At 48.0% G+C, this 24,613-nt stretch overlaps 1 protein-coding gene across 12 annotated transcripts in view; it reads left to right on the top strand.

The window, feature by feature from the left end:
- LOC123757546 (F-BAR domain only protein 2) overlaps positions 1 to 24,613 on the top strand; it is a 375,820-nt gene that overhangs the window by 27,094 nt on the left and 324,113 nt on the right. For all 12 annotated transcript variants that reach the window (XR_011229389.1, XR_011229388.1, XR_011229387.1 and 9 more), the window contains exons 4-5: positions 1,934 to 2,035; positions 20,079 to 20,234. Coding sequence is in view for 9 of the 12 variants with exons in the window: in XM_069329477.1 (XP_069185578.1) it covers positions 1,934 to 2,035; positions 20,079 to 20,234 (258 nt within the window). In the remaining 3 variants the exon portion in view is untranslated. The remainder of the gene's footprint in view (positions 1 to 1,933; positions 2,036 to 20,078; positions 20,235 to 24,613) is intronic.

The raw sequence follows: 24,613 nt of genomic DNA on the forward strand, positions 1-24,613 counted from the left end.
GTTGCTTCCTGGGGAGGTTATCTTGAGATGATTTCGGGGCTTTTTAGTGTCCCCGCGGCCCGGTCCTCGACCAGGCCTCCACCCCCAGGAAGCAGCCCGTGACAGCTGACCAACTCCCAGGTACCTATTTACTGCTAGGTAACAGGGGCATTCAGGGTGAAAGAAACTTTGCCCATTTGCTTCTGCCTCGTGCGGGAATCGAACCCGCGCCACAGAATTACGAATCCTGCGCGCTAGCCACCAGGCTACGAGGCCCTGAATGTAATGGATGTGTAAGAAAAAGGAGGCCTGGTTAAGGACTTGGCCGCAGGCACGCTAAGCCCCATTATCATATCAAGATAACCTTCTCAAGATAACTGTCTCTACGGTGAGCTGATTTGATGATGTCCTACCTGCAGTTTTCTTTTCGGTGGCAGTAGGTGGGACACCGCCCACCTGCAATTTTCTTCTTGGTAGCAGTAGGTGGGACATTGCCCACCTGCAGTTTTCTTCTTGGTAGCAGTAGGTGGGACACCACCCACCTGCAGTTTTCTTCTCAGTAGCAGTAGGTGGGACACCACCCACCTGCTGTTTTCTTCTCTGCAGCAGTAGGTGGGACACCACCCACCTGCAGTTTTCTTCTCCGTAGCAGTAGGTGGGACACCACCCACCTGCAGTTTTCTTCTCAGGTTTCGTGGCATACTGTTTGCTACTTCCTTTCTCTTTGAAGTCATGAGCATGTAATTCTTTCATTCTTGGTTGTTTCTTGGTTGGAACTTAATTCTGAATGCTGTTGCCTTTTATTATGTGGTGCTGATGGAGCCACTGTTGCTTGTGTTTGGTGTTCATATGTCTTTAGGGCCATTTTGTAAGCTTTCTCATACATGTTTCCACCTCTGGCCTGATTATGTGCCACTTGATCCCGCTTGGTCTTTGGACTGCGTTCTCGCTTTTCTTCTAGGTTTACAGTATCCCCCCTTTGGTCCAGGATTCTTTTTCGATAACTCTATTTTTATTGGCCCTTACTTCCAGTTGTAGTGTCTGAAGCTTTATGCTTCTCCGGAGGTGTATTTTTGGGGGGGGGGGGTGTCCCTGGTAGGCATTTTGATCGTTGGCAACCTGCCCCTTTTCTAGTGGAGAATGAGTCAGCCAGCTTCCGGAGGGGTCCTAGGTTTGTCGTTGCTTTGTTGGTTTGCCTGGGGGTGCACCATGTGCAGTGCTTGGTGGCGGCTTTTGGTCGCTATTTTCATGCCACCAGTTGTCTTGGTGGATAGTATGTCGGTCAATCCTTATTCCTTAGTTTCATCCTTCCTGGTTTGTCCCTGTTTTCCTTCTTCATTGATAGTTAGCTTCAGGGAGCCACGAGGGGGGACTCTCCACCCCCCCCCCCCAGTAAACCAGCATTGAATATAATGAAACACCATTTTGTGGGTCAGCCCCAGTGGTTCCCTGATTCTTCCCCTACCTTCCAAGTTGTCAGTTGGTGGTGGTCTACATTCATCTGCTCTGGAACTGTGGGCTTCAGCCAGTGGTCAACATGAACCCTGAGCCCCCTATCTTTCCTAAATGAGTAAGAGGGGTGGGGCAAGCAAGCGCACACTTGCTTTGAGAAATTTTTGATGGTTTGTTTACATTGTTGGGGGAGTTCGTGCTATGGGTTGTGAGGCTTCGGTCTCTTTGAACACTTCAGTGGTCTATATTGGTTAGCTGACTTTCTAGGTATCTTGCCTTAGGAGGTGGCAGATTGTCACCTGCTCTCTGCAATTCTTTGAAGAGGCCAGGTTCTGGCTCTGGTCCTTGGTAGACTGAACTGAACTTCTGAACTTCACAGCTGATGCGATCCGGTAGTAAGGGTCAAGCTCAGCAAGAGAGCTTCGCAGAGCCACGGGGGCTCACCTAGAAATTGGCATTTCGTTATATTCACTCCAGTTTTTTTTTTTTTAATTTTCAACAGGTAAAAGATGAAGAGAGCCAGACAGAGGAAATTGTGAAAAGTATTCAAACTACAGGCGGACTAGCTCAGAAGGCCCGAGAAACTTACAGTCAAAGATGCCAGGTTAGTAGATATTATGAGTCTGCATGTTTCAATATATAATACAGTGTATGTGGTGCCTTCGTTTATGAATTTTATCTGTTCCCATTGATGGTTCGACAACCAAAAATTTGAAAACTGAAACAGATTTTTCCAAAAGAAATAATGTAAATTGAATTAATCTGTTCCACGTACACAAAAATATTTACTTAATAATATATTTTATACATAATACTACTCATATTTTGCACTACAATACATATGTACAAGTATATCTTTATTGAGGACTCTTGTTGACGTATGGAAGACGGTGTGAAGTGGTGGAGGAGGAGAGGTGTTAGTGTTTTGAAGGGGAGTCCCCTTCCATTATAACATCAGGCAGTGATATCATTTATGGGGGTACTCTCTCTCCTACATTTTGCAGGCATACCACTAGGACCTGTTTGTGGCTCACTGTTTGCTTGTCTTACTAAGAATCTGTCTATAGACACTTGTTTTTCCCTACATTTTAACACTTGTCTGTATTGAAACATCACATATATATCACCCATGGCGGGATATATAATAAGAACTTTTATGTTCAGAAACCAAAAAAGCAGAAAAACAATGAAATTTCCCACAAAGACTTCAAGCACGGTCGTCATTAGGTGGGACACACTGGTAAACTGAGGCATGCCTCGCCCGCGCTACCAGAACCACGCTCTCAGTCGACCCATATGTGTATCAAAACCCTCGAGAAGTGAGGCAAACCTTGAATACCGAGTCAAATTTTATGATGAAATTGAGCTCAAAAACAGACAAATTCAGAAAGAGGGGCATTCGAAAACCTAAGTTCCTTTGTACAGTACCTTACCTTGAGGTCATTCCGGGGCTCAGGGACCCCACGGCCCGGTCGTCGACCAGGCTTCCTCGTTGCTGGACTGGTCAACCAGGCTGTTGGACGCAGCTGCTCGCAGCCTGACGTATAAGTCACAGCATGGTTGATCAGGTATCCTTTGGAGATGTTTGTCAAGTTTTCTCTTGAACACTGTGAGGGGTCGGCCAGTTATGCCCCTTATGTGTAGCGGAAGCATGTTGAACAGTCTCGGGCCTCTGATGTTGATAGAGTTCTCTCTCAGAATACCTGTTGCACCTCTGCTCTTCAATTGGGTTATTCTGCACATACGTATAGTAAAAGTACAGCAGGTCTATTCTATTTGCAGGGGATATATCATGAGACTTCCATGAATGCAAAGATTAAGAGCTTAACACTTTGGCGCACCCCGCTCGCCACCCCTCAACTGTGCGATATGGGACCCAGGGTGTCACGGGAGCGCGCGTAAATTCTGAAAAGTGTATACGTACTCTCTTCAACTTTGTCACCTTAATTCTCGTCCTACGAGATTAAATTTGGTATCATTGTGTTCGCAATAGAATTCTCTACAGCACTGAATGCATATAAACTCCAAAAGCCCGGCTAATTACCCGCAGCAAACAGAGAAAGTGCGAACGAGTTACCCAGGAGCGCGCAAACGCGATAAAATGTTTTCACTATTTTCACTCTGGTCACCTCAATTTTTATCCTAGGTCTTTCATTTTGGTCTCAATGGATTCGCAATAGAATTCTCTAGAGGAACATTAGCATATAAAATAAAAAACCTGGTCACGCTCCAACCGCCGACGAGTTGAAGACGGGCCATGCGTTAGCCGCTAGTGAGTGCTCAGCCGCCTTCCAGCTACACTCCCAATTCCCGCCCTTTTCAAGCCTTTCTTTCGCAATTTTCTTCCTGGAAGGGCCTTGTTCATGATCACTATCCATCGTGGAGTAAGCGTAGATAGTTTCTAAAGCCGCAGTAAGAAATATAACCACGGAAAATAGCCGAAATGTTCACACTTTTGAGATGCGAGGGGAGGCAACATTGGTCACAACAGTGGAGCGAAAACAATGGGCCCACGGCATGTGCCAAGCCGCCTGAGGGCCACGAGGCTCAACAAAGAAAATGGGAAGACATCGGCGCGCATTTTAAAACCAGTCCCAAAAAAATCGGATAAAAACCTGATTTTTGGCGATTATTTAAAGTGGATGACGCAATGCTGCGTCATCCCCGGTATTACCGACAGTAAACGGATGACACAATGCTGCGTCATGCCCGGGCGAAAGTGTTAAGGAAAAATGAGAATAGGTTTATAAAAAAATAACAGGACATATTACAGCAACCCATTATCCTGTTTAGATAGCATTTATTGTGACGATCATTAGTAGTTACGAATTCGTACATACTGAGTTTTTAGATAGTAGTACAGTATACTGACTAGTAAGAATTCTTTAAAAAAAAATTAAGCAAAAAAACAAACTTAAATATTCCTAGACCTAATATAGCACACACATGTACTATATAGGCCTCAGATATTGTATATTAGGCCTAGGAAGGTTAGGTTAGTTTAGTCTGTCTTTGCAACACAAGTAAAAAAATAGTGTTCCGGTTTGTCCAACTCAATACAGTAGTGCCAATTTCTACTTTGTAATTTCGTTGTTCATTGGTATATATATTGTGGTCCTCTTCGTTACTATAAGTACGTACTACCAAAATAAGAGGAGTGGCTGGATTACAGAGAACAACATAGGGTACATAGAGGTGTCTTGAGAGGAAGTGGAAAAATGATCAAGAAACTAGGTAGAAGCAAAGCAGTTGGTCCATATGGAGTCTGGACCAACTGCTCATCTAAGAGAATGGGTTCTGAGAGAATGCTCATATGAGCTGAGCATTCCACTTCAATTGATTTTTAGGCATTTTTCTGGTGGGAGCCCCGTCGGCTCCCCAGAGCTAACCGGGCTGATAAGAATGTATTAGACCCTCACATCAGTCAATGCACATGGAGTTCTAGGCCTACCGGGGACCACGAGCCAGAACCTGGCCCCCCTCAGATAGGCATGAGGAGCAATGGCCTATAAAACCCCCCATGTGGTTGGAGGCATTTTATGTCTGCCATCGACCGGGTCAGGCACCCAGAAAGGTAAGCACCCCAAAACAAACCCCTATTCTGGTTAAAATTTTGCTACCGAAAGCCGAACTAGTGGACAGAACTCCCCAAATGAAAATGAGCAAACGAGTATGATGTCACCACATCACCGTGCTGCCATCTGCACAGCTACCCCCTCCCTGGGAGTGGAAGTGGGAGCCCCAGACCCCAGTTCTGAGGCTGAATCGAGCTGGCAATGGTCGCGGCATCTTCCGATATATGTGGCGCCCTTCCCCAACTGCGAGGCTGTCGGGGTCGTTGCCTTCAGGCGGTACTGGTCAAGGTGGGATTCCATGTGACTCTTCCTACTGGTTACACTGTGGCTCCAGATCCTAGGCTTTGCCTCTTTCAGCAGATCGGACCAGTCCGTTACGTAGCTGTTTTGATCTTCTCCAGTCTTCGTGTCTGGTCTTCTGACGTGGGTCTATCACCACTTGTATGGTGAGCAGGTGATTTTGTTGGTGTCCCACCTGTGTGCTTCATCTCGACAGCAGTATGAAGTTCCTGGCAGTCCTTCCATTATTTCTTATCACTTCGTAGGTTTACTTCTGTCTCTGAAAAGGTTGTCTTGTCCTTCCTTTCGTAGGTTTTCCAGGACCGTGTCATCTTATGTCATATTGTCGTCTCGTATCGTGCGGTGCTGGCGGAACCGCTGCAGTTTGTGTTCGGCTTTGATGTTACTCTGCACCGTTCCGCAAGCTGTCTCGTGCGTTGTTTCACCTCTGGCCTGCTCATGCGCTGCCTGAGCCGTCCTAGTTGTTGGACCGGGTGCTCTTCTTTCTCCTCCTGGGTTTGTAGTGGCTCCTTCGGTTCAGGATTGTTTGGCGAAGGCTCTTTCCTTTTTGGCGTTGGCCTCTGGGGGTCGGGTTGGGGAGCTTCATGCTCTTCTCCGATACAGTGGTTTCTGCTCTTTTGGTCCTGGTGGTAGGTTTGTTTGTTTGCAGCTGTCTCCTCCTTTTCTGGCAAAGAATGTGACTGCTGCTTTCTGGAAGGGCCCTTGGGTTGTTGCTGATTGGTTGATTAGGCCAGAGGTACGTCATGTGTTGTGTCCAGTTGTGGCTCTCTGCCATTACCTACGCGCCAGGGCATTGGTGGCCAGGTACTTGCTTTTGGTTGACTCGGTTTCCCTTCTTCCCTGTTCCAGGATTTGGGTCTCCCAGGTCGTCCTCAGGGTAATTCGGTCCAGCCAACCTGCGGTCTATCCTTGTGTCCACAACGTTCGTATGTTGCTGCATTGGCTGACGTCTTTGGTGTCATGTCTAGGGCTGTCATTCAGGTCCGTGTTCTTTTAGATGTCGTGCGGGTGCAGCCTGTTGGCTCGAGTTTGCATTGAGGAGCGAGTGGCGACCACTTTCCTGGTTAGTCCCTCTTGGGTTGTCTTTGGGTAAGTAGCTCGGGGGCGCCGACAGGGCATCCGCCAGAAAACCAGCATTGAATGTAATGAAATGCCATTTTCTGAGCGAGACACGGAGGCTCCTCGGCAACCCCTCCCTTTCTCTGGTTGGCGTTTTTTTCGCGTATTTTGACATCCAGCCTCACACAGGGAGCCGGTCGGCCGAGCGGACAGCACGCTGGACTTGTGATCCTGTGGTCCTGGGTTCGATCCCAGGCGCCGGCGAGAAACAATGGGCAGAGTTTCTTTCACCCTATGCCCCTGTTACCTAGCAGTAAAATAGGTACCTGGGTGTTAGTCAGCTGTCACGGGCTGCTTCCTGGGGGTGGAGGCCTGGTCGAGGACCGGGCCGCGGGAACACTAAAAAAAAAGCCCCGAAATCATCTCAAGATAACCTCAAGATAACACAGAAAACCAGCGTTGAATGTAATGAAACGCCATTTTCTGGGTGAGACAGGGTGGCTCCCCAGCAACCCTTCCTTCCTCTGGTTGGCATTTTTTCCCATAATTTGACATCCAGCCTCAGAACTGAGGTTTGGATAGCCAGTGTGGGAGTCTGGGACTCCCTCTTTCCCCTCCCGGGGAGGGGGAAACCATGCAGACGGTGGTGCGGTGACGTGGTGATGTCATGCCTATTTGCTCGTTTTTATTTGGGGAGTTCTGTCCATTAGTTCGGCTTTCGGTAGCAATATTTTAACCAGAATAATGGTTTGTTTTCGGGCGCATACCTTTCTGGTGCCTGACCAGGTCGATGGCAGACATATAATGCTTTCAACCACATGGGGAAGGGGGGGGTTCTATAGGCCATTGCTCATTGTGCCTCTCTGATGGGGGGGGGGGGGCAGGTTCTGGCTCGTGGTCCCCGGTAGGCCTTGAACTCTATGTGCACTGACGGATGCCATGGGTCTAATACATTCATATCAGCCTGGTTAGCTCCAGGGAAGCCTCTGGGTCTCGCCTAGAAAATGGCATTTCATTACATTCAACGTTGGTGTATTGTACAGGAATCTTAACAGATATATGGAAAGTGGCAAACATAGTTCCAGTCTACAAAAATGGTAGCAGAGAAGACCTTAATTAGTTAATTACATACCTTTGCCTTGACTAGCAACTTTGTTGATACTTTCTTTGGGTCGACTGAGCGTGTGTTCCTGGTGGCACGGCCAACCCCGCCTCTGTTACCAGAATCGCCCGCTTAGTGACGATTGTGCTTGTAAAGAATTTCATTTTTTTTTTTTTTTTTTTTTTTAATATAAAAGTAATTATATATCTCGCCATGGGTCCCAAGAAAGTCAGTGGTAAGGTTCAACCTAAGAAAACACATGTGAGGATGACCATAGAGGAAAAACAAGAGATCATTCGTAAACATGAAAATGGTATAAGGGTTGTTGATGTAGAGTAGAGGATGTCCCTTCCTCATTTATTAAGAAAATGTGTGTGCAGTATGGGAAGAATTGCAAAGTTTTGCTGAAAAGTGTCATCCAAATCAAGTTGTAGCAGGCCATTGTTTTAACCTTTTTAATGACAGTGTGCTGGGATGTAAAGGGGGTGACTGTTGTAATGTTGCAAAGCATCAAATTTTTTCCTGTGGAGGGCCCCTTCGGCTCCCCAGAGCTATACAGAGGCATGAGGAGCAATGACCTAAAGACACCCCCCATGTAATTGGAAACAGTCTTTGTCTGCCATCTTCCAGGTCAGGCACCCAGAAAGGTAGGAGTTCAAAAACAAACTACTGCTGATCAAAGAATTTGCAAACCGAAAGCCAAACTAGCAACAGAACTCCCCAGTCAAAACTAAGGAAACAAGTATGATGTCACCACAAATGCCACACATCTGTCTACACAACCCCCCCCTCCCCGGGAGGGGGACGGGGAGGTCCTAGACCTCCATGCCGGCAACTCTCCTCAGTTCACAGGCTGTTGTGAGAGCGATCGGTTGATTGACTTAGGCTCCATCCTTTGAGCAGTGCTGCAGTGCGGTGTTGTTCAGTTTTAGTATCATGCGAGCCAGGAGTAATACAAGAGTGCTGGGGCTGCATGCACCTAGTGCCACCTTCCCTAGATGCCCTGTAAGTACAGTACTGCTCTTGCGGCTTCAGGGTTATCTTCCCTGAGCCGTTCGGGAACTACCTCCACGTGGTTCTGTTGCTGCTCGGTGATTCTCCGTCCTTGGGGTTCAGCTGGGGTGGTTTTTGCTCCTGTTTTTTTCTTGGGTAGGAGGTAGTTTTATTGCTGGCTGCGGCACGAGGTACTGTGCAGCTGGTTAGCAGTACTTCACCTGGGCTTTCCTTAGCAGTCAGCCTAAGGGCCCTGGAAACCCCTTTAGGAGCTCAGAGGTCCGATGGACGAGACCTCAGAATCCCACCACTCTTTGTACGAGTTTGAAGGTTGCTCTGTCCCCTTGACTCAGGGTGACACTCGCCGTCTTTGCCTCCGCCATGCCAGTGGGCCCCCTTACATTCTGGCTTTTCCGGCAGACTCTGCTTTTTTTCTGGAGGCAGAGGGTTTGGAGGACAGCTCGGCCCCGGGTCATGACGTGGAGGTTCCTGGGGCTGGGGAGGAGTTGACTTGGGGTGCTTGGGCCCCGATTGACCCCGCTTGGGTGTTGGTACCCTCGGTGCGTGGCTTTTTGTTACAGGGGGGAGGGGTTTTCCTATCTCCCCTTCCTGTACGAGTTTGATATGGATGCGACTCCTCCCCGGGTTCGGTTCCGGGTTCCCTTGGGTTCCTCGGTTCCCTCCTTCCAGAGATTTTCGGCTTCCCACATCACATTAAAGGTGGCACGGGAAGCCCTTGCGACTTACCTCTTGCGAGACACGGATTACGCTTCGGTAATGGATCCTCCTCCTCCTTTTGAGTTTGGGCCCTCGTTTTCTTTCTGGATGCGTTACGAGGTGCCGGAGTCTTTCTGGTTGGCGGTCTGCCCTTTCTTTTTTTGGGGGCATTCTGTCGGACCCGTGCGCTTGAATGGTGGGAAGTGACTACAGTTGTTCAGGTTTACCTAGGGAGCGAATTTGAGCACCTCAGTGCGTGCTTGTTCGCCCCTGTACTTCTTGGTGATGTCGGTCAGATGCAGCTTCAGGCGCAGGTTCCCTCCCTTTCGGTGTCCCTGGTGGCCGAGGCTTCAATCTTGCGTTTCTTTTCTCTGCTGGAGCTGTCTTTGGACTGGCTCAGCGAGGATATGCAGAAACTGGGATCTGGAGCGATGTCCGGTGTGTTTGCTTCGGCAGCTCGGGCGTTGGGTGCCTTGTTGAAGTTGTTTGTGCTGATTCTGAGGGAGGCGGTCTCCCTGTTCTTTGCTTCTCTCCTCGCGTGCCGACAGGCGGTGCTCGTCCACTCTTTGGAATCGGCTTGTGCCCTGGCTCTTAGATTTTTGTCCCCTTTCTGGGGGGGGGGGGGAGCCTTTTCTGGGGGGAGCCCCTTCGGCTCCCCGGAGCTATACCAGGCTGATATGCTAATGTTAGACTTTGGCATCAGTCGTGTGTATGGAGTTCTTATGGCCTACCAGGGACCATGGACAGAACCTGGCCCCCTCAGAGAGGCAAGGGGAATAATGGCCTATAGAAACCCCCGTGTGGTTGGAAGCATTCTATGTCTGCCATCTACCGGGTCAAACATCCAGAAAGGTAAGCATCCCAAAACAAACCCCTATTCTGGTAAAAATTGCTACCAAAAGCCAAACTAGTGGATAGAACTCTCCAATAGAAAACAAGCAAACAAGTATGATGTCACACGTCACCGTGCCTCACAGCCCCAGACCTCTCACGCCGGCTATCCACCCATTAGTTCAACCCGTGCTAAAGGCACGGGTTATGTGCTCCGGCTCCAGGGTTGTTTCAGCACTGTGCCTAGAGTGTGGTGTCTGTTTTCTAGGTGGTGTGAAAGCTGGGAGTGAGTCTCCAGTACTCGGGCTGCATGCGCCTAGGGTTGCCTTCCCTAGGGTCCCTGTAAGTACTGCCCTTGGAGCTTGGGGTTACCTTCTACGAGTTCCTTGGGTCCTGCTTCTGCTAGGCCGTCTACTTTTTGGTTTTCAGCCGCACTTTGTGTGATGGGGATTCTGTCTCCCTTGTTCGCCTTAGGGTAAGGGGCAGTTTGCACTGGTAGGGGGCGCAGGGTACTGCGCAGCTTGTTTTCACCAATCATAGTGGCCGGCTCTGTTCCGCCTGGGTACGATGTCCTCTTGTGGGGGGTTTTCTTTTTTCTTTTTGTTTGTCTACCTGGTGGGGAGGGGGGTCTGCCTTTGGTTATTGTCCCCTTTGTACTGGATTCCTTTCCTTCCAGTAGTTGCCCCTGATTGGTCCCCGTGAGTGTATAAGTCCTGGGGGTTCAGTTCTTAGAAGGTTGTTTGGTAGACATGGGCGCCGGTTAGCAGTACCCTGCCTGAGATTACCTGAGCACGAGTCCTCTTATAGTAAACGCTTGGGACCCTGGGAAACCCCTAGGCGGAGCGTGGACCCGATGGATGTGGGCCCGGAGTTCCGCCCCCTCGCTTTGCGCGAGTTTGAGGGTTGCTCTGTCCCCTTGTCTCAGGGTGACACTCGCTGTTTTGCCTCCGTCAGCTGCCTGTGGGGTCGGTGACACCTTCGGCCCGGGGTCCTACGAGTTTCGTTGCTTGCTGTGGCTCGGTTACCCAGCCTTCTGCTGACTAAGTGGGTGCAGGCAGCACAGGGGTTGCACGTTAAGTTTCAGTGCCAACGCACTAGGTTGTTTGCTCCCCGGAAGCCCCGAGGCTGCCCCTTTTTGGTTGGTGGTCTTGTCGGGTCCCCCTCCCCCTTCCTCCCTGCATCCGGGTCTTTACCGTCTGTAGGTTCGGGGTTGGGGTGGGGCTTCCATGGTTTTGAGACTCGGTTGGTCTCGGGGAATTCCCCTTCCGGGGTAGCGACGGGGGCATTCGAGCCTGTTCCTCCAACAGTGTTGTATGAGTCTGCCAGTGGGCTCCCTTCTTTTGTGTGTTTCACGGCTACCCAGGTTTTTCTTGAGGCTGGGGCTTTGGGGAGACGGCTCGGTCCCGGGGCGTGCCATGTGGGTTCCCGGGGCTGGGGAAGGGCCGACTTAGGGGGCCTCTGGCCCCATTGGAACCCTCCGTTTTTTTTTTTTCACCCCTTGGGGGGTTTGCGGTTGCGCGGAGTGGGGTTTTTCCTTCCCCACTCTCCGCACGAGTTATTGGGCGTCGGCCCTTCCCCGTGCTCGGTTCCTTGTCCCTTACGCCCGTTGGTTCCGTCCTGTCGGTAGGTGCTCTTTTCCGTTATTCACCCCTTTTGACTTGGGATGGGACTTCCCCGTCATGTTGCCCTCTTGGGGTTCTGCATGCCTTTTGGTCTCGGGTGCGACTGGATTTTTTGGTGCCTTCGTCGTTTGTGCTTGCTTCTGTGTTCCCGAAGGTTCGGTCTGGGGGCTCCTCCTTCCCTCTCCCGGGGAGGGGGGAGCTGCGCAGACAGTGACGTGTGACGTCATACTTGTTTGCCTGTTTTTTGTTGGGGGTTCTATCCACTAGTTCGGCTTTTGGTAGCAATTTTTACCAGAATAGGGGTTTGTTTTGGGATGCTTACCTTTCTGGATGTTTGACCCGGTCGATGGCAGACATAGAATGCTTCCAACCACACGGGGGTTTCTATAGGCCATTGCTCCCCTTGCCTCTCTGAGGGGGGGCCAGGTTCTGGCCGTGGTTCCCGGTAAACCCTAAGAAATCCATACACATGATTACACATGACTGATGCCAAAGTCTGACATTAGCATATCAGCCTGGTATAGCTCTGGGGAGCCTCCGGGTCTCACCCAGAAAATGGCGTTTCATTACATTCAACGCTGGTTTTTTGTCTGTTGCTGTTTGCAGAGTCTGCGGGGGTGCATTTTCTGCAAGCGGCTTCGTCTAGTTGCCGGCCTATGTCGGACATGTTGGTTCTCCGGGGGTGCCGTGGTGGTCCTGCCGGGAAAGATCGGGCCAAGTCTCGAGGTTCCTTCGGTTGTCGTAAGCCAATAGTGCCAGATTCAGGGCCGGCATGTTCTCTGGAGCCATCGGCGTCTGGTTGGAGCAGTGATCGCTCTGAGAGTCAGTCGGGCTCTCGTAGGGGTCGTCGGTCCTTTCGCGGGTCGCCTGGTTGACGGGGTGATAGAGGGGTGTCTCGCGCTGTTTGCTTCTGCCTGGTCCCACGATTGGTCCCACGATTCGTGGCCATTTCGGGTCGTTTCCTCCGGCCTGCGGTGGCGTTGGGTCGCTCCTCCCCCTTCGGGGGAATCGGGGCTAGCAGGGCAGGCCTCTTCTCCTGTTCTCTGTTCGGTCATCCGGGAGTGGGTTTGCTTGGGTGTGGTTGAAACGACAACGTCCCTCAGGTGGGTTTCCCGCCTGTTTTCAATTCTGAAACGGGACTATGGGATCTGCGATTCATACTGGACTTGTTTTGTCTGAATCCCTGGGTCTTTTATCCCTCCTTTCGGATGACCATTCTGTCTCGGGTCCGGCTGTTTTTGGCGCCGGGTGCCTGGATGGTGTCTCTGGACCTACGGGACGCATATTGGCACGTCCCAATTCATCCGGGGTTCAGGGACTGGTTCGGTTTTGTAGTGGGGCGGCAAGCTTACTGCTTTTGTTGCCTTCTGTTCGGCTTGAATCTGGCACCTCGAGTGTTCACACGCCTTACCCGGGTCGTGGTGACCTGTTTGCGTCTGTTAGGGTTGGGGTTCTGGCTTACCTCGATGACTGGCTGGTGTGGGCTCCCAGACAGTCCATGTGTCTGCTCGCAAGGGATTTGGTTCTTTCCCAGCTCGCCGGGTTCGAGTTCTTGGTGAACTGGAGGAAGTCCCATTTGGTTCCCCTCTCAGGTTCGGACTTGGCTGGGTCTTGTGTGGGACTCTTGAACCGCTTCCTTGTCTCTCCCTTCTGCGATGCTGTTGCGGCTACTGTCCCATCTCCGGCTGTTTATGGAGGGCACCTGGGTCACACGTCGGTTGTTTGAGCAGCTGTGCGGGAACCTGAACTTCGCCATGCTGGTCTACCCATCAGGTCAGATCTAGCTTCGGCAGATGTTCTGGTTTCTTCGGGGTCGTCCCTTCCGCTGCTCTCATGATTGCTGGGTTCAGGTCCTGAGAGCCTTGCTTCGGCTGCTGCGTAGCCGGCTTCATCTCCGGGTATTTCAGGGTTCTGTGCCGTGGCGCCTCCCAGAGCCCTCGCTCGATGTGTTCACGGATGCCTCGTCTCTTGGCTGCGGTTTTGTGACAAGTGCTCACCAGGCCGGCCAGGGTCGGTGGAGTCCGTCCTTCCGTCGAGCTCAAAGCATGGCGCGGGAGTTTGTGGCGGTGTGGCATTCGCTTCAGAGGATTCGTGTCGCTCGAGGAGCAACGATCAGAGATCTTTAACCCTTACACTGCTCAGGGGTCCTTGGGACATTTCCACCCCTGTGCGCAAGAAAAAAAAAAATTCAAAAATTTTTTTTCGTCTTCTAAACATGTTAATTTGTGTCCCCTGAGCACGGAAAAAATAAAAAAAAAATCGTAGGTGACATATTTTGGGCGCAATTGACCGAGGAAGTCTGGCAAAAAGTGGGCGTTGACAGAGCGGTCGTCAGACCCAGTCAGCGTCACCCGCGTTGACAGATGGGAGTTGCCACAAAGATATTACCTAATTGTTTCAATGTCTCCGATTGATTTTTTCTTAGTTTTTTTGCAGTACAGAGCACCACTTGGTTTCCGAACCCCTTGGGGACGAGACCCGTCGGTTAACATGTAAGTTCGTATACGAGAAATAGAGGGGGAAAAATAAACTAGAAATGTAAAAAGAAATTTTTCCGAAAAATTTACGAAAAAAACTCTAGGGGAAACAATCGACAGGTTCATGGCGTAAATGCGACCGTGTTTTGTTTGTACTCACCAATAAGTGAAGTCCTGATCCGCTTTATAAAAGTCCTTAATTGTTCCTAACTGATTATTAAGACGTCTGGCAAACATCCTCTGGATGTTTCCTGCCAGCCTGCAGGCACATCCTGCCAGCCTGCAGGCACATCTTGCCAGCCTGCAGGCACATCCTGCCAGCCTGCAGGCACATTCTGCCAGCCTGCAGGAACATCCTGCCAGCCTGCAGGAACATCCTGCCAGCCTGCAGGCACATCCTGCCAGCCTGCCTGCCAGCCTGCAGGCACATCCTGCCAGCCTGCAGAAACATCCTGCCAGCCTGCCTGCCAGCCTGTAGGCACATCCTGCCAGCCTGCAGGAACATCCTGCCAGCTTGCCTGCCAGCCTGCAGGCACATCCTGCCAGCCTGCAGGCACATCCTGCCAGCCTGCAGGCACATCCTGCCAGCCTGCAGGCACATCCTGCCAGCCTGCAGGCACATCCTGCCAGCCTGCAGGAACATCCTGCCAGCCTGCCTGCCAGCCTGCAGGCACATCCTGCCAGCCTGCAGAAACATCCTCCCAGCCTGCAGGCACATCCTGCCAGCCTGCCTGCCAGCCTGCAGGCACATCCTGCCAGCCTGCCTGCCAGCCTGCAGGCACATCCTGCCAGCCTGCCTGCCAGCCTGCCTGCCAGCCTGCAGGCACATCCTGCCAGCCTGCAGAAACATCCTGCCAGCCTGCAGAAACATCCTGCCAGCCTGCAGAAACATCCTGCCAGCCTGCAGGAACATCCTGCCAGCCTGCAGGAACATCCTGCCAGCCTGCCTGCCAGCTTGCCTGCCAGCCTGCAGGCACATCCTGCAGGCACATCCTGCCAGCCTGCAGGCACATCCTGCCAGCCTGCAGGCACATCCTGCCTAAAATATACGATGATGTACTGTACATTTAAGAAACAAATCTGGGTCACAGGTCTGTGGAGTGTGGTTAGGCTTACGGAGTCAGCCAGTCCCTCCCCCACCGACACACCTCCCCCTCTCCCCCCACCCCAAACCCATACACACACACACACTCTCAAAGGTCACGTGGTTCACGGTTCACTTCAACACCCATATATCGCTTCCTGCCTGCCTGCCTCCTTCCCAGCCTGCCTCCTTCTCAGCCTGCCAGCCTGCTTCATTTCCAGCCAGCCTGCCTCCCTCCCTGCCATCATGCTAACGGGTAGTGTGTGTTAGGCTTATCTTCGGGAATGAGCCGGTCTCACCCCCACCACCAACAAACCACCCGCCCCCCTACATCCCATCTCTCAAGGTCACGCGGTTCAACCGCGTGACTACCACTCACTCCCAGCCTGCCTGCAAGCTAGCCTGTCTGCCTGCCTGTGCCTGCCTGCCTGTGCCTGCCAGCCTGCCTTTCCCTCCCTAATTCTCACTACTTCCATCCCTTCCTGCCTACCTCCTAGCATCTCTCCCTACCTCCCCCTCCCTCTTAGCATCTCTCCCTACCTCCCCCTCCCTCCTAGCATCTCTCTCTCCCCCTCTCTCACTGATTCTCCCCCCCCTCATTCATACTGCCTCCCACCTAAGCTCCCTCATCCATCCACCCACCAGTCAGCCATCACTGACGCAATGCGTGCATTTGGAGCCAACATGGTGCACAGATGTTTCTTGATTGTGCAGATATGTAAAACAAAAGCACAGAATGAACATTCCAGCCTTATGGCAATTCAAAATAATAGGAATAATAGGCCGTGAATCTGTGAAGTCACAGTGGGCAAACTGGACCACCGCCCACCCACCACCACAAGCCGGCGTGACGCTTGGCGGACCCCTTCCTACCCGAACTTTGTTCGGGTAGCATGACTCCCCAACCCCAATCGGGAAACTGGAAGTTTTGGATAACTAAAGTTCAGAAACCAAGTGGTGCTCTGTAATATTATTCAATAGTGTATATTGTAATATATTTATATAATAAAAGTGGTTAATAATCGCTATACTCAAAAGTATGATGTGCATATTAGTGATTCAATTATTATGTTTTTAAAACAATAAACAAATAGTTTTGCTGCTATTACACTCTATACACAGGTTATATATAAGTATTGCCATGTTTTGGTCACCATAACGAACCACTAAGTTGGTATTGAGAGTCGAAAAGCAACGAGGAGTTACCGCCACACACCAGCCAGCCACTCGCTGCCACTCCCTCAACACACGCACTAAACTTTCTCCCCCAACAATACCAGTTGTGGTGTTATTACACTATATACAGACGTTATATATAAGTATGTGTATATTTTGTTCACCACAACTGTACAGCTAAGCTGATATAGTTAGTTCAGGCACTAGGAGTCGTTGCTATACACAGATGGCGGCTGGCGGCTCCCTCACTCATTCAAGGTCACACGCACTAAACTTTCTCCCTCAACAATACCAGTTGTGGTGTTATTACACTATATACAGACGTTATATATAAGTATGTGTATATTTTGTTCACCACAACTGTACAGCTAAGCTGATATAGTTAGTTCAGGCACTAAGAGTCGTCGCTATACACCACAGATGGCGGCTGGCGGCTCCCTCACTCTTTCAAGGTCACACGCACTAAACTTTCTCCCCTAACAATACCTTTTGCAGTGTTATTACCCTATATACACATATTATATGTAAGTATCTACATGTTTTATGCACCGTAACTGTACACCTAAGCTTGTAGTGCGCCCAAAGAGCATAGTGGCCACCCTCTAAACAGCTAGACAAATCGTGCAGACGACGTCACCTCCGTCACCCATATGGCTCCTCCCAGCATAATCCTTTTGCTGTTATTACACTAATACACACATTATATATAAGTATCTACATTTGTGTTCACCATAGAGAACCACTGACCTGGTATGGTGAATGCAAACAATAACAGGTGGCCACACAGTCAGTAAACGATGCTGTCTCCCTCCGTCTCTCAGCATCACTCCTCCCACAGCGCTAATTATTACAACAATCCTGCTATTATCACAACCCTGGTTATTTATATCACAGTCATTGGTCATCTGTAATATTGTCATCGCTAAATAATAACAATTATATATTTATTTTGACATTTTTCGGCGATGCTGTGGTCACAAGCTGAACATCAATGCTGTTCGCTTATGCTGCGTGCGCCGGCCTTGGTTGCTCCAACAGTACTGTGCCTCTCACACCTGAGAATATTGCCCATGATTTTTTTTTAAAATGGCATCTGTTTACAAGAGCCCTGAGGAAGCTACTGTGAACCCCGTGTAGCCGCGGGCCATTTGAATCAGGCTTGGCACCCTATGGCGTATATATATGCCATGCGCACCATGGGACATGTTACTCAGGGCGTATATATACGCCATGCGCAGTTTAAGGGTTAAAGCTGTGAGCCACAAGCAGGTTCTAGTGGTATGCAGGCAAAGCATGTCAGAGAGTGTATCCCAGAAAAGTCATCACTGCCTGATGTTATAATGGAAGGGGACTCCCCATCCAAACAGTAACACCTCTCCTTCTCCCCCGTCATCACCATCTTCCATACGCCATCAAGAGTCCTCCATAAAGGTAAGATATGTACCATATGTAAGATATAAACATATGTACTGTATTGTAGTTAGAGAACAAAATTGTATTCAGTATAATATGTATTTGTAAGTTAATATTTTGGAGGGTGGGAACGGATTAATTCAATTCTTTTTATTTCTTATGGGAAAAATTGCTTCGACTTACGATATTTCGACTTATAATCCGTCTCTGGGAACGGATTACCATCGTAAGTCGAGGCCCCACTGTACACTATAGACACATCACAAACAATAAACATATTACCAAACATTCTGAGTGATAAACATATACATTTCTTTCTGATTTGGAGGTGTAAGTTAACTCAACTGTGGTTCTGTCTTCACCTTCTCTTCCTTCCCCGTTGGGCGTGGTTCGCTCTTCTCCTCCACCCCTGCTTCTGGCCTGAAGCGTCTGAGGGTTTTGGATTTGGGGCAGGGTTTAACTTAAAATGTGGCTTGGGTGGATCTGGGGTTTGCCCCTTCCGACTCGGGCGTGAAGGTAGTTGAGCCTCCTGATCCTGCCAAGGATTCTGGGTCTCTCCAGCGAGCTCCCTCTTCTGAGACATCTCCCTTGGATTCTTCCTTTCTATCCTGGGCGGTGGACATGGACGATGGCTCCTCTTCTGTGGCTTGGTGGGGTAGGGAGGGAAGAGTTGGAATTAGGTCCTTGGGTCCTGTTTGATCTTCATGGGCTTTGGGGCTTTCTACTGAGAGTCTTTAATTGCAGGGGTGTGGTTTTCCTATCATTTCTCCCCTCCTACCTGTATGAGTTCAATTTGGGTGTGGCTCTTCCCTTGATATGAACAGCCAAATTCAAAGCTGGAGAGCATGCAAAGATCTTTTTACCACTAGAATCCACTCGATAAAACATCTAAATTATTGGGACTACTTAAAAAAACAATCTTTATTACCTATAGTGCAGGTGGGAGAGATACATAATAATTTACACTAGGAAAATATTAGGACTGTTTTTAAATCTACACACATTAATAACACGAAACTAGAAGACATGTCAGGACGTGCAAAATAGCCCGACTGAAAAGCAGAGGTGCATTAGGTATGCTGAGAGAGAACTCTATCAACATCTAAGGCCCAAGATTTTTCAGCACATTCCTCTATACATATGGGGCATAACTGGCCAACCTTTTGCAGTGTTCAAAAGAGAACTCTACAAATACTGTACATTGAAAGGATACCTGATCAACCAGACTGTGACTCGTACATCAGGTTGTGAATAGCCACATCGAACAGCCTGGTTGATCAGACCAGCAATCAGGAGGCATGGTCAGAGACTGGGCATTAGGGATATTAATCCTTGAAATCGTCAAGAGGTAGGGTTTGTTTCTGGTTGCTGTTCAGTTCTTCGTTTCGTCCTTCTGGAAGTTTCCTGCCCCTCGAGTCCTCCTGGCAGAGGCTCAAGAGGTCCTTTGTGCATACCTCCTACACTAAACTGCTCCCCACCTTCTCCCCCCAAACAAGGTGTTGGAGGTGGGGCAAACTAGCTTGTGCTAGTTTCAGTTTTTTTTATCGTTTGTTGAAATTGTTGGAGAGTTGTTTTAGTTGTTTTGAGGTTGCAGTGTTGTGTCTAACCAAGCAGTGGTCTGTTTTGTTTAGCTGACTAGTCACCACCAAGGAAAGGCACCCACCTTGGTGGTGGGTGCCTTTCTTTGGTGGTGGCAGACATGAGTAAATTTACATAAAATTGTTTGTATGTGCCACTGGTCCCTTCACATGTTTAAGGGGGGCCAGGTTCTGGCTCGTAATCCCGGTAGGCCAAATAAGAACTCTGTGACTGATTACACCTTGTAGTCTGGCACTATATCAGTATAGTAGCTTCAGGAACCCACCAGAGCTCACCCAGAAATTGGCATTTCATTACATTCAATGATGGGTTTTGGGTAATAAACTGCAATGTTAGCTTATCTCCGTAGGAACTAGGCTAAAATAATCCTATGTGGTGCCAATTCAGTTATCACTTGCATTTCCATAAACACATCCTCTTTATTAAACTGGGTATTCCAATATAATGACTAGTAAAGTTAGTACCAATAACTACCTCTGTTTACTATTTTTTCATCCGGTAAAGGTATTTTTGCACTTATGTTCTGGCTGTATTGATTTGACCATCAAAGTATTGTGTTTCAGACTGCATTTATAAATTTTCATGTACAACACTGTACAGTATTTTGGTATGGTAAAATAGAGAACTTTGTTTAAATTTAAAGTATAAACTCATTATACTTTCTGATGGAATATTCCACTCATAGATCTATATTCTTAGGACCTAGAGAAGGTGCGTAGAGATGGTGCCTCTCCCAAGGAGTTGGAAAAAGCTGAAGCCAAATTACGGAAAGCTCATGACGAGTATCGTTCTCTTGTTGAAAAGTACAATAATATCCGTGAAGAATTTGAAAAGAGGATGACCACATCTTGTATGGTAAGCTAACATGAGCTGTTTCTTTTATTTATTATTATTTTTGTAGATAACTAATTTCTGTGGTGGCCCCCTCAGTAGCCACCCTGCACTTAGCACTGATATGCTAGGAACAGTCTGGGAACGTCAGGTTTCATGACTACAGGTATTAGCTATTCATTGAGGACAAGGACCCCCCTTCCCCCTTCAAACCTGCCTTTTTTTTCCCCTACAAGACTGGAGAGTCAGTGTGGCACCAAAAATAACCCACTATCAAGGTAAACCACCCTCCAAAAATTAAAAAAAAATCATAAAACACTCAAGCTCCCTCCAGGTAATGTTTGGTAGCACATTAATTACAAAACAAAATCTATTTAACTCGGAATTTAACAACATTCCTTTGCCGCCAATAGATGGCAACCTAATCGTGACTGGGTTAAGTAAACCTTCTATTGTTATGTCTTGAGTGCTGCTGTGGGTATTTGGTTGTCTTCAAAACCACTCTTCAATTCTAAGTTACATTTCTAGTCATCATTTGAATGCATGGCTGTATGCAGGGTGCCCACACTTAGGACATTTTTATTAGTATGTTTGCTAGGTTATTTGTGTGTTTTTGGCTTACTATGTCTACTTCAGCTTGGTTTCAGGAATATTTCCATAGTGCTGCTTGTAAAGCCTGATCATCACCAGAGTTATCTTCCATGATGTATTCATGTACAGTACCTCCCATGGGTTGACTTCTTAGTCCTGTACTGTGTAGTATACTTTAGGGCTTGGTAGTTGAAATGAGGTTTGTTGAACCCTAGTAAGTGGTTCTGGGTTGGGAAGGTATTAGAACTCTGCACCCAGGGTTGCAGTGGCATAGTGGTGGGTGCTAGCTTGCTATATGTATACACCTTGCATCTAGCAGTTTCACTTGTGAGATTATATACCTCTGTCGTATTGTTTCATTAACAATCTGGTACTATCTTCAGTAGTACATCCCCAAAGGGGATCAAACAATAAATAAATTATGCAGATGAGGAGTCACAATAACGTGGCTGAAATATGTTGACCAAACCACACACTAGAAAGTGAAAGGACGACGACATTTCGGTCCATCCTGGACCATCCTCAATCGGCTTGAGAATAGTCCAGGAAGGACTAAAACGTCGTTGTCCCTTCACTTTCTAGTACAGTGGTACCTCGGAACACGAGTGTCCCTGTATGTGAGTTTTTCGGAATACGAGCAGGATTTCCTCGGAAAATATGTCTCGGAAGGCAAGGGTTACCTCGGAACGCGAGTTTGTTGATACGCGTTCAGGGCGACCTAGCACGTGGTGGTTCGGTGATCGTCGCCCCTCCGCCCCTCAGTTTACCATTGTCTCGCGCCCAGTGACTATCCCACATCAATTCTTCACCCGGATTTTCAGTGTTTTGTTGGATTTTTGGTCATTTGACTATACAATTTGTTATTATATATCTCACCATGGGTCCCAAGAAAGCCAGTGGTAAGGATCAAGGCCAGAAAGCCCATGTGAGGATGACAATAGAGGAGAAACAAGAGATCATTCGGAAGCATGAGAATGGTACCCGTGTTGTTGAACTTTGTAGGCAGTACAACAAAGCCACATCAACAATATGCACTATACTTAAGAAGAAAAATGAGATTATGGGTGCTAAAGTGGCAAAAGGAGTAAGAACAATAACGAAACAAAGGCCACAAATACTTGAAGAAGTGGAAAAGTTGTTATTAATTTGGATACACGACAAGGAATTAAGGGGTGATAGTGTTTCGGAGGCCATTATTTGTGAGAAAGCCAGGGTATTGCACGAAGACCTTCTAAAGAAAATCGCTGCAACGAGTGATGCAGATACGAAAGAGTTTAAGGCAAGCAGGGGCTGGTTTGAAAAATTTAGGAGGAGAAGTGGTATCCATAGTGTTTCAAGGCATGGGAAGGCAGCCAGCTCAGACAAACCAGCCGCTGGACGATTTATTGAGGAATTTAAAGAGTTTGCAGAGGATGAGGGATACCTACCGCAACAAGTGTTTAATTGTGACGAAACAGGACTGTTTTGGAAAAGAATGCCTAAGAGGACATACATTACCAAGGAGGAAAAATCCTTGCCCGGACACAAGCCTATGAAAGATAGGTTTACGCTTGTGCTGTGTTCAAATGCGAGTGGCGATTTGAAAATTAAACCCTTGCTAGTGTATCATTCTGAAAATCCAAGGGTTTTCAAACAGTATAAAGTTCAGGAAACCCATTTGTGTGTGATGTGGAAGGCTAATAAAAAAAGCATGGGTGACTAGGCTTATTTTTTCGGAGTGGGTGAATGAAGTGCTGTGCCCTGCCATAGAAAAATATGTGCAGGAGAAACATTTGCCACTCAAAGCCGTGCTTCTCAACAATGCTCCTGCTCATCCTCCAGGCTTGGAAGATGATTTGTTGCCCAGATACAATAAATTCCTCACAGTTAAATTCCTTCCTCCTAACACCACTCCTCTAATTCAGCCTATGAACCAGAAAATTATAGTGAATTTTAACCCTTACACTGCTCAGGGGTCCTTGGGACATTTACACCCCTGTGCGCAAGAAAAAAAAAAATTCAAAAACATTTTTTCGTCTTCTAAACATGTTAATTTGTGTCCCCTGAGCACGGAAAAAATAAAAAAAAAATCATAGGTGACATATTTTGGGCGCAGTTGACCGAGGAAGTCTGGCAAAAAGTGGGCGTTGACAGAGTGGTCGTCAGACCCGGTCAGCGTCACCCGCGTTGACAGATGGGAGTTGCCACAAAGATATTATTACCTAATTGTTTCAATGTCTCCGATTGATTTTTTCTTAGTTTTTTTGCAGTAATATTATTCAATGGTGTGTATTGTAATATATTTATATAATAAAAGTGGTTAATAATCGCTATACTCAAAAGTATGATGTGCATATTAATGATTCAATTATTATGTTTATAAAACAATAAACAAATAGTTTTGCTGCTATTACACTCTATACACAGGTTATATATAAGTATTGCCATGTTTTGGTCACCATAACGAACCACTAAGTTGGTATTGAGAGTCGAAAAGCAACGAGGAGTTACCGCCACACACCAGCCAGCCACTCGCTGCAACTCCCTCAACACACGCACTAAACTTTCTCCCCCAACAATACCAGTTGTGGTGTTATTACACTATATACAGACATTATATATAAGTATGTGTATATTTTGTTCACCACAACTGTACAGCTAAGCTGATATAGTTAGTTCAGGCACTAAGAGTCGTCGCTATATACAGATGGTGACTGGCGGCTCCCTCACTCTTTCAAGGTCACACACACTAAACTTTCTCCCCCAACAATACCTTTTGCAGTGTTATTACCCTATATACACATATTATATATAAATATCTACATGTTTTATGCACTGTAACTGTACACCTAAGCTTGTAGTGCGCCCAAAGAGCATAGTGGCCAACCTCTAAACAGCTAGACAAATCGTGCAGACGACGTCACCTCCATCACCCATATGGCTCCTCCCAGCATAATCCTTTTGCTGTTATTACACTAATACACACATTATATATAAGTATCTACATTTGTGTTCACCATAGAGAACCACTGACCTGGTATGGTGAATGCAAACAATAACAGGTGGCCACACAGTCAGTAAACGATGCTGTCTCCCTCCGTCTCTCAGCATCACTCCTCCCACAGCGCTAATTATTACAACAATCCTGCTATTATCACAACCCTGGTTATTTATATCACAGTCATTGGTCATCTGTAATATTGTCATCGCTAAATAATAACAATTATATATTTATTTTGATATTTTTCGGCGATGCTGTGGTCACAAGCTGAACATCAATGCTGTTCGCTCATGCTGCGTGCGCCGGCCTTGGTTGCTCCAACAGTACTGTGCCTCTCACACCTGAGAATATTGCCCACGATTTTTTTTTAAAATGGCATCTGTTTACAAGAGCCCTGAGGAAGCTACTGTGAACCCCGTGTAGCCGCGGGCCATTTGAATCAGGCCTGGCACCCTATGGCGTATATATACGCCATGCGCACCATGGGACATGTTACTCAGGGCGTATATATACGCCATGCGCAGTTTAAGGGTTAAGAAACTTTATGAAAGGGCACTTTTCCGGAAATGTTTTGAAGTGACTGAAGCCACAAACCTCACCCTCAAAGAGTTCTGGAAACACCATTTTAACATTTGTAGTGCTTTAAAACTCGTTGACAAAGCCTGGCAAGAAGTGACTCAAAGAACCCTGATCTCTGGCTGGAGAAAATTGTGGCCTGAATGTGTGAGAGAACTAGACTTTGAGGGGTTTGAGCCTGGAAATGATGCGCCTATTGTTGACGAAATTGTTACTCTGGGCCGGCAAATGGGCATGGAATTGGATGATGATGATG

This window comes from Procambarus clarkii, chromosome 22 (genome assembly GCF_040958095.1).
Source record: "Procambarus clarkii isolate CNS0578487 chromosome 22, FALCON_Pclarkii_2.0, whole genome shotgun sequence".
Classification (NCBI taxonomy): Eukaryota; Metazoa; Arthropoda; class Malacostraca; order Decapoda; family Cambaridae; genus Procambarus; species Procambarus clarkii.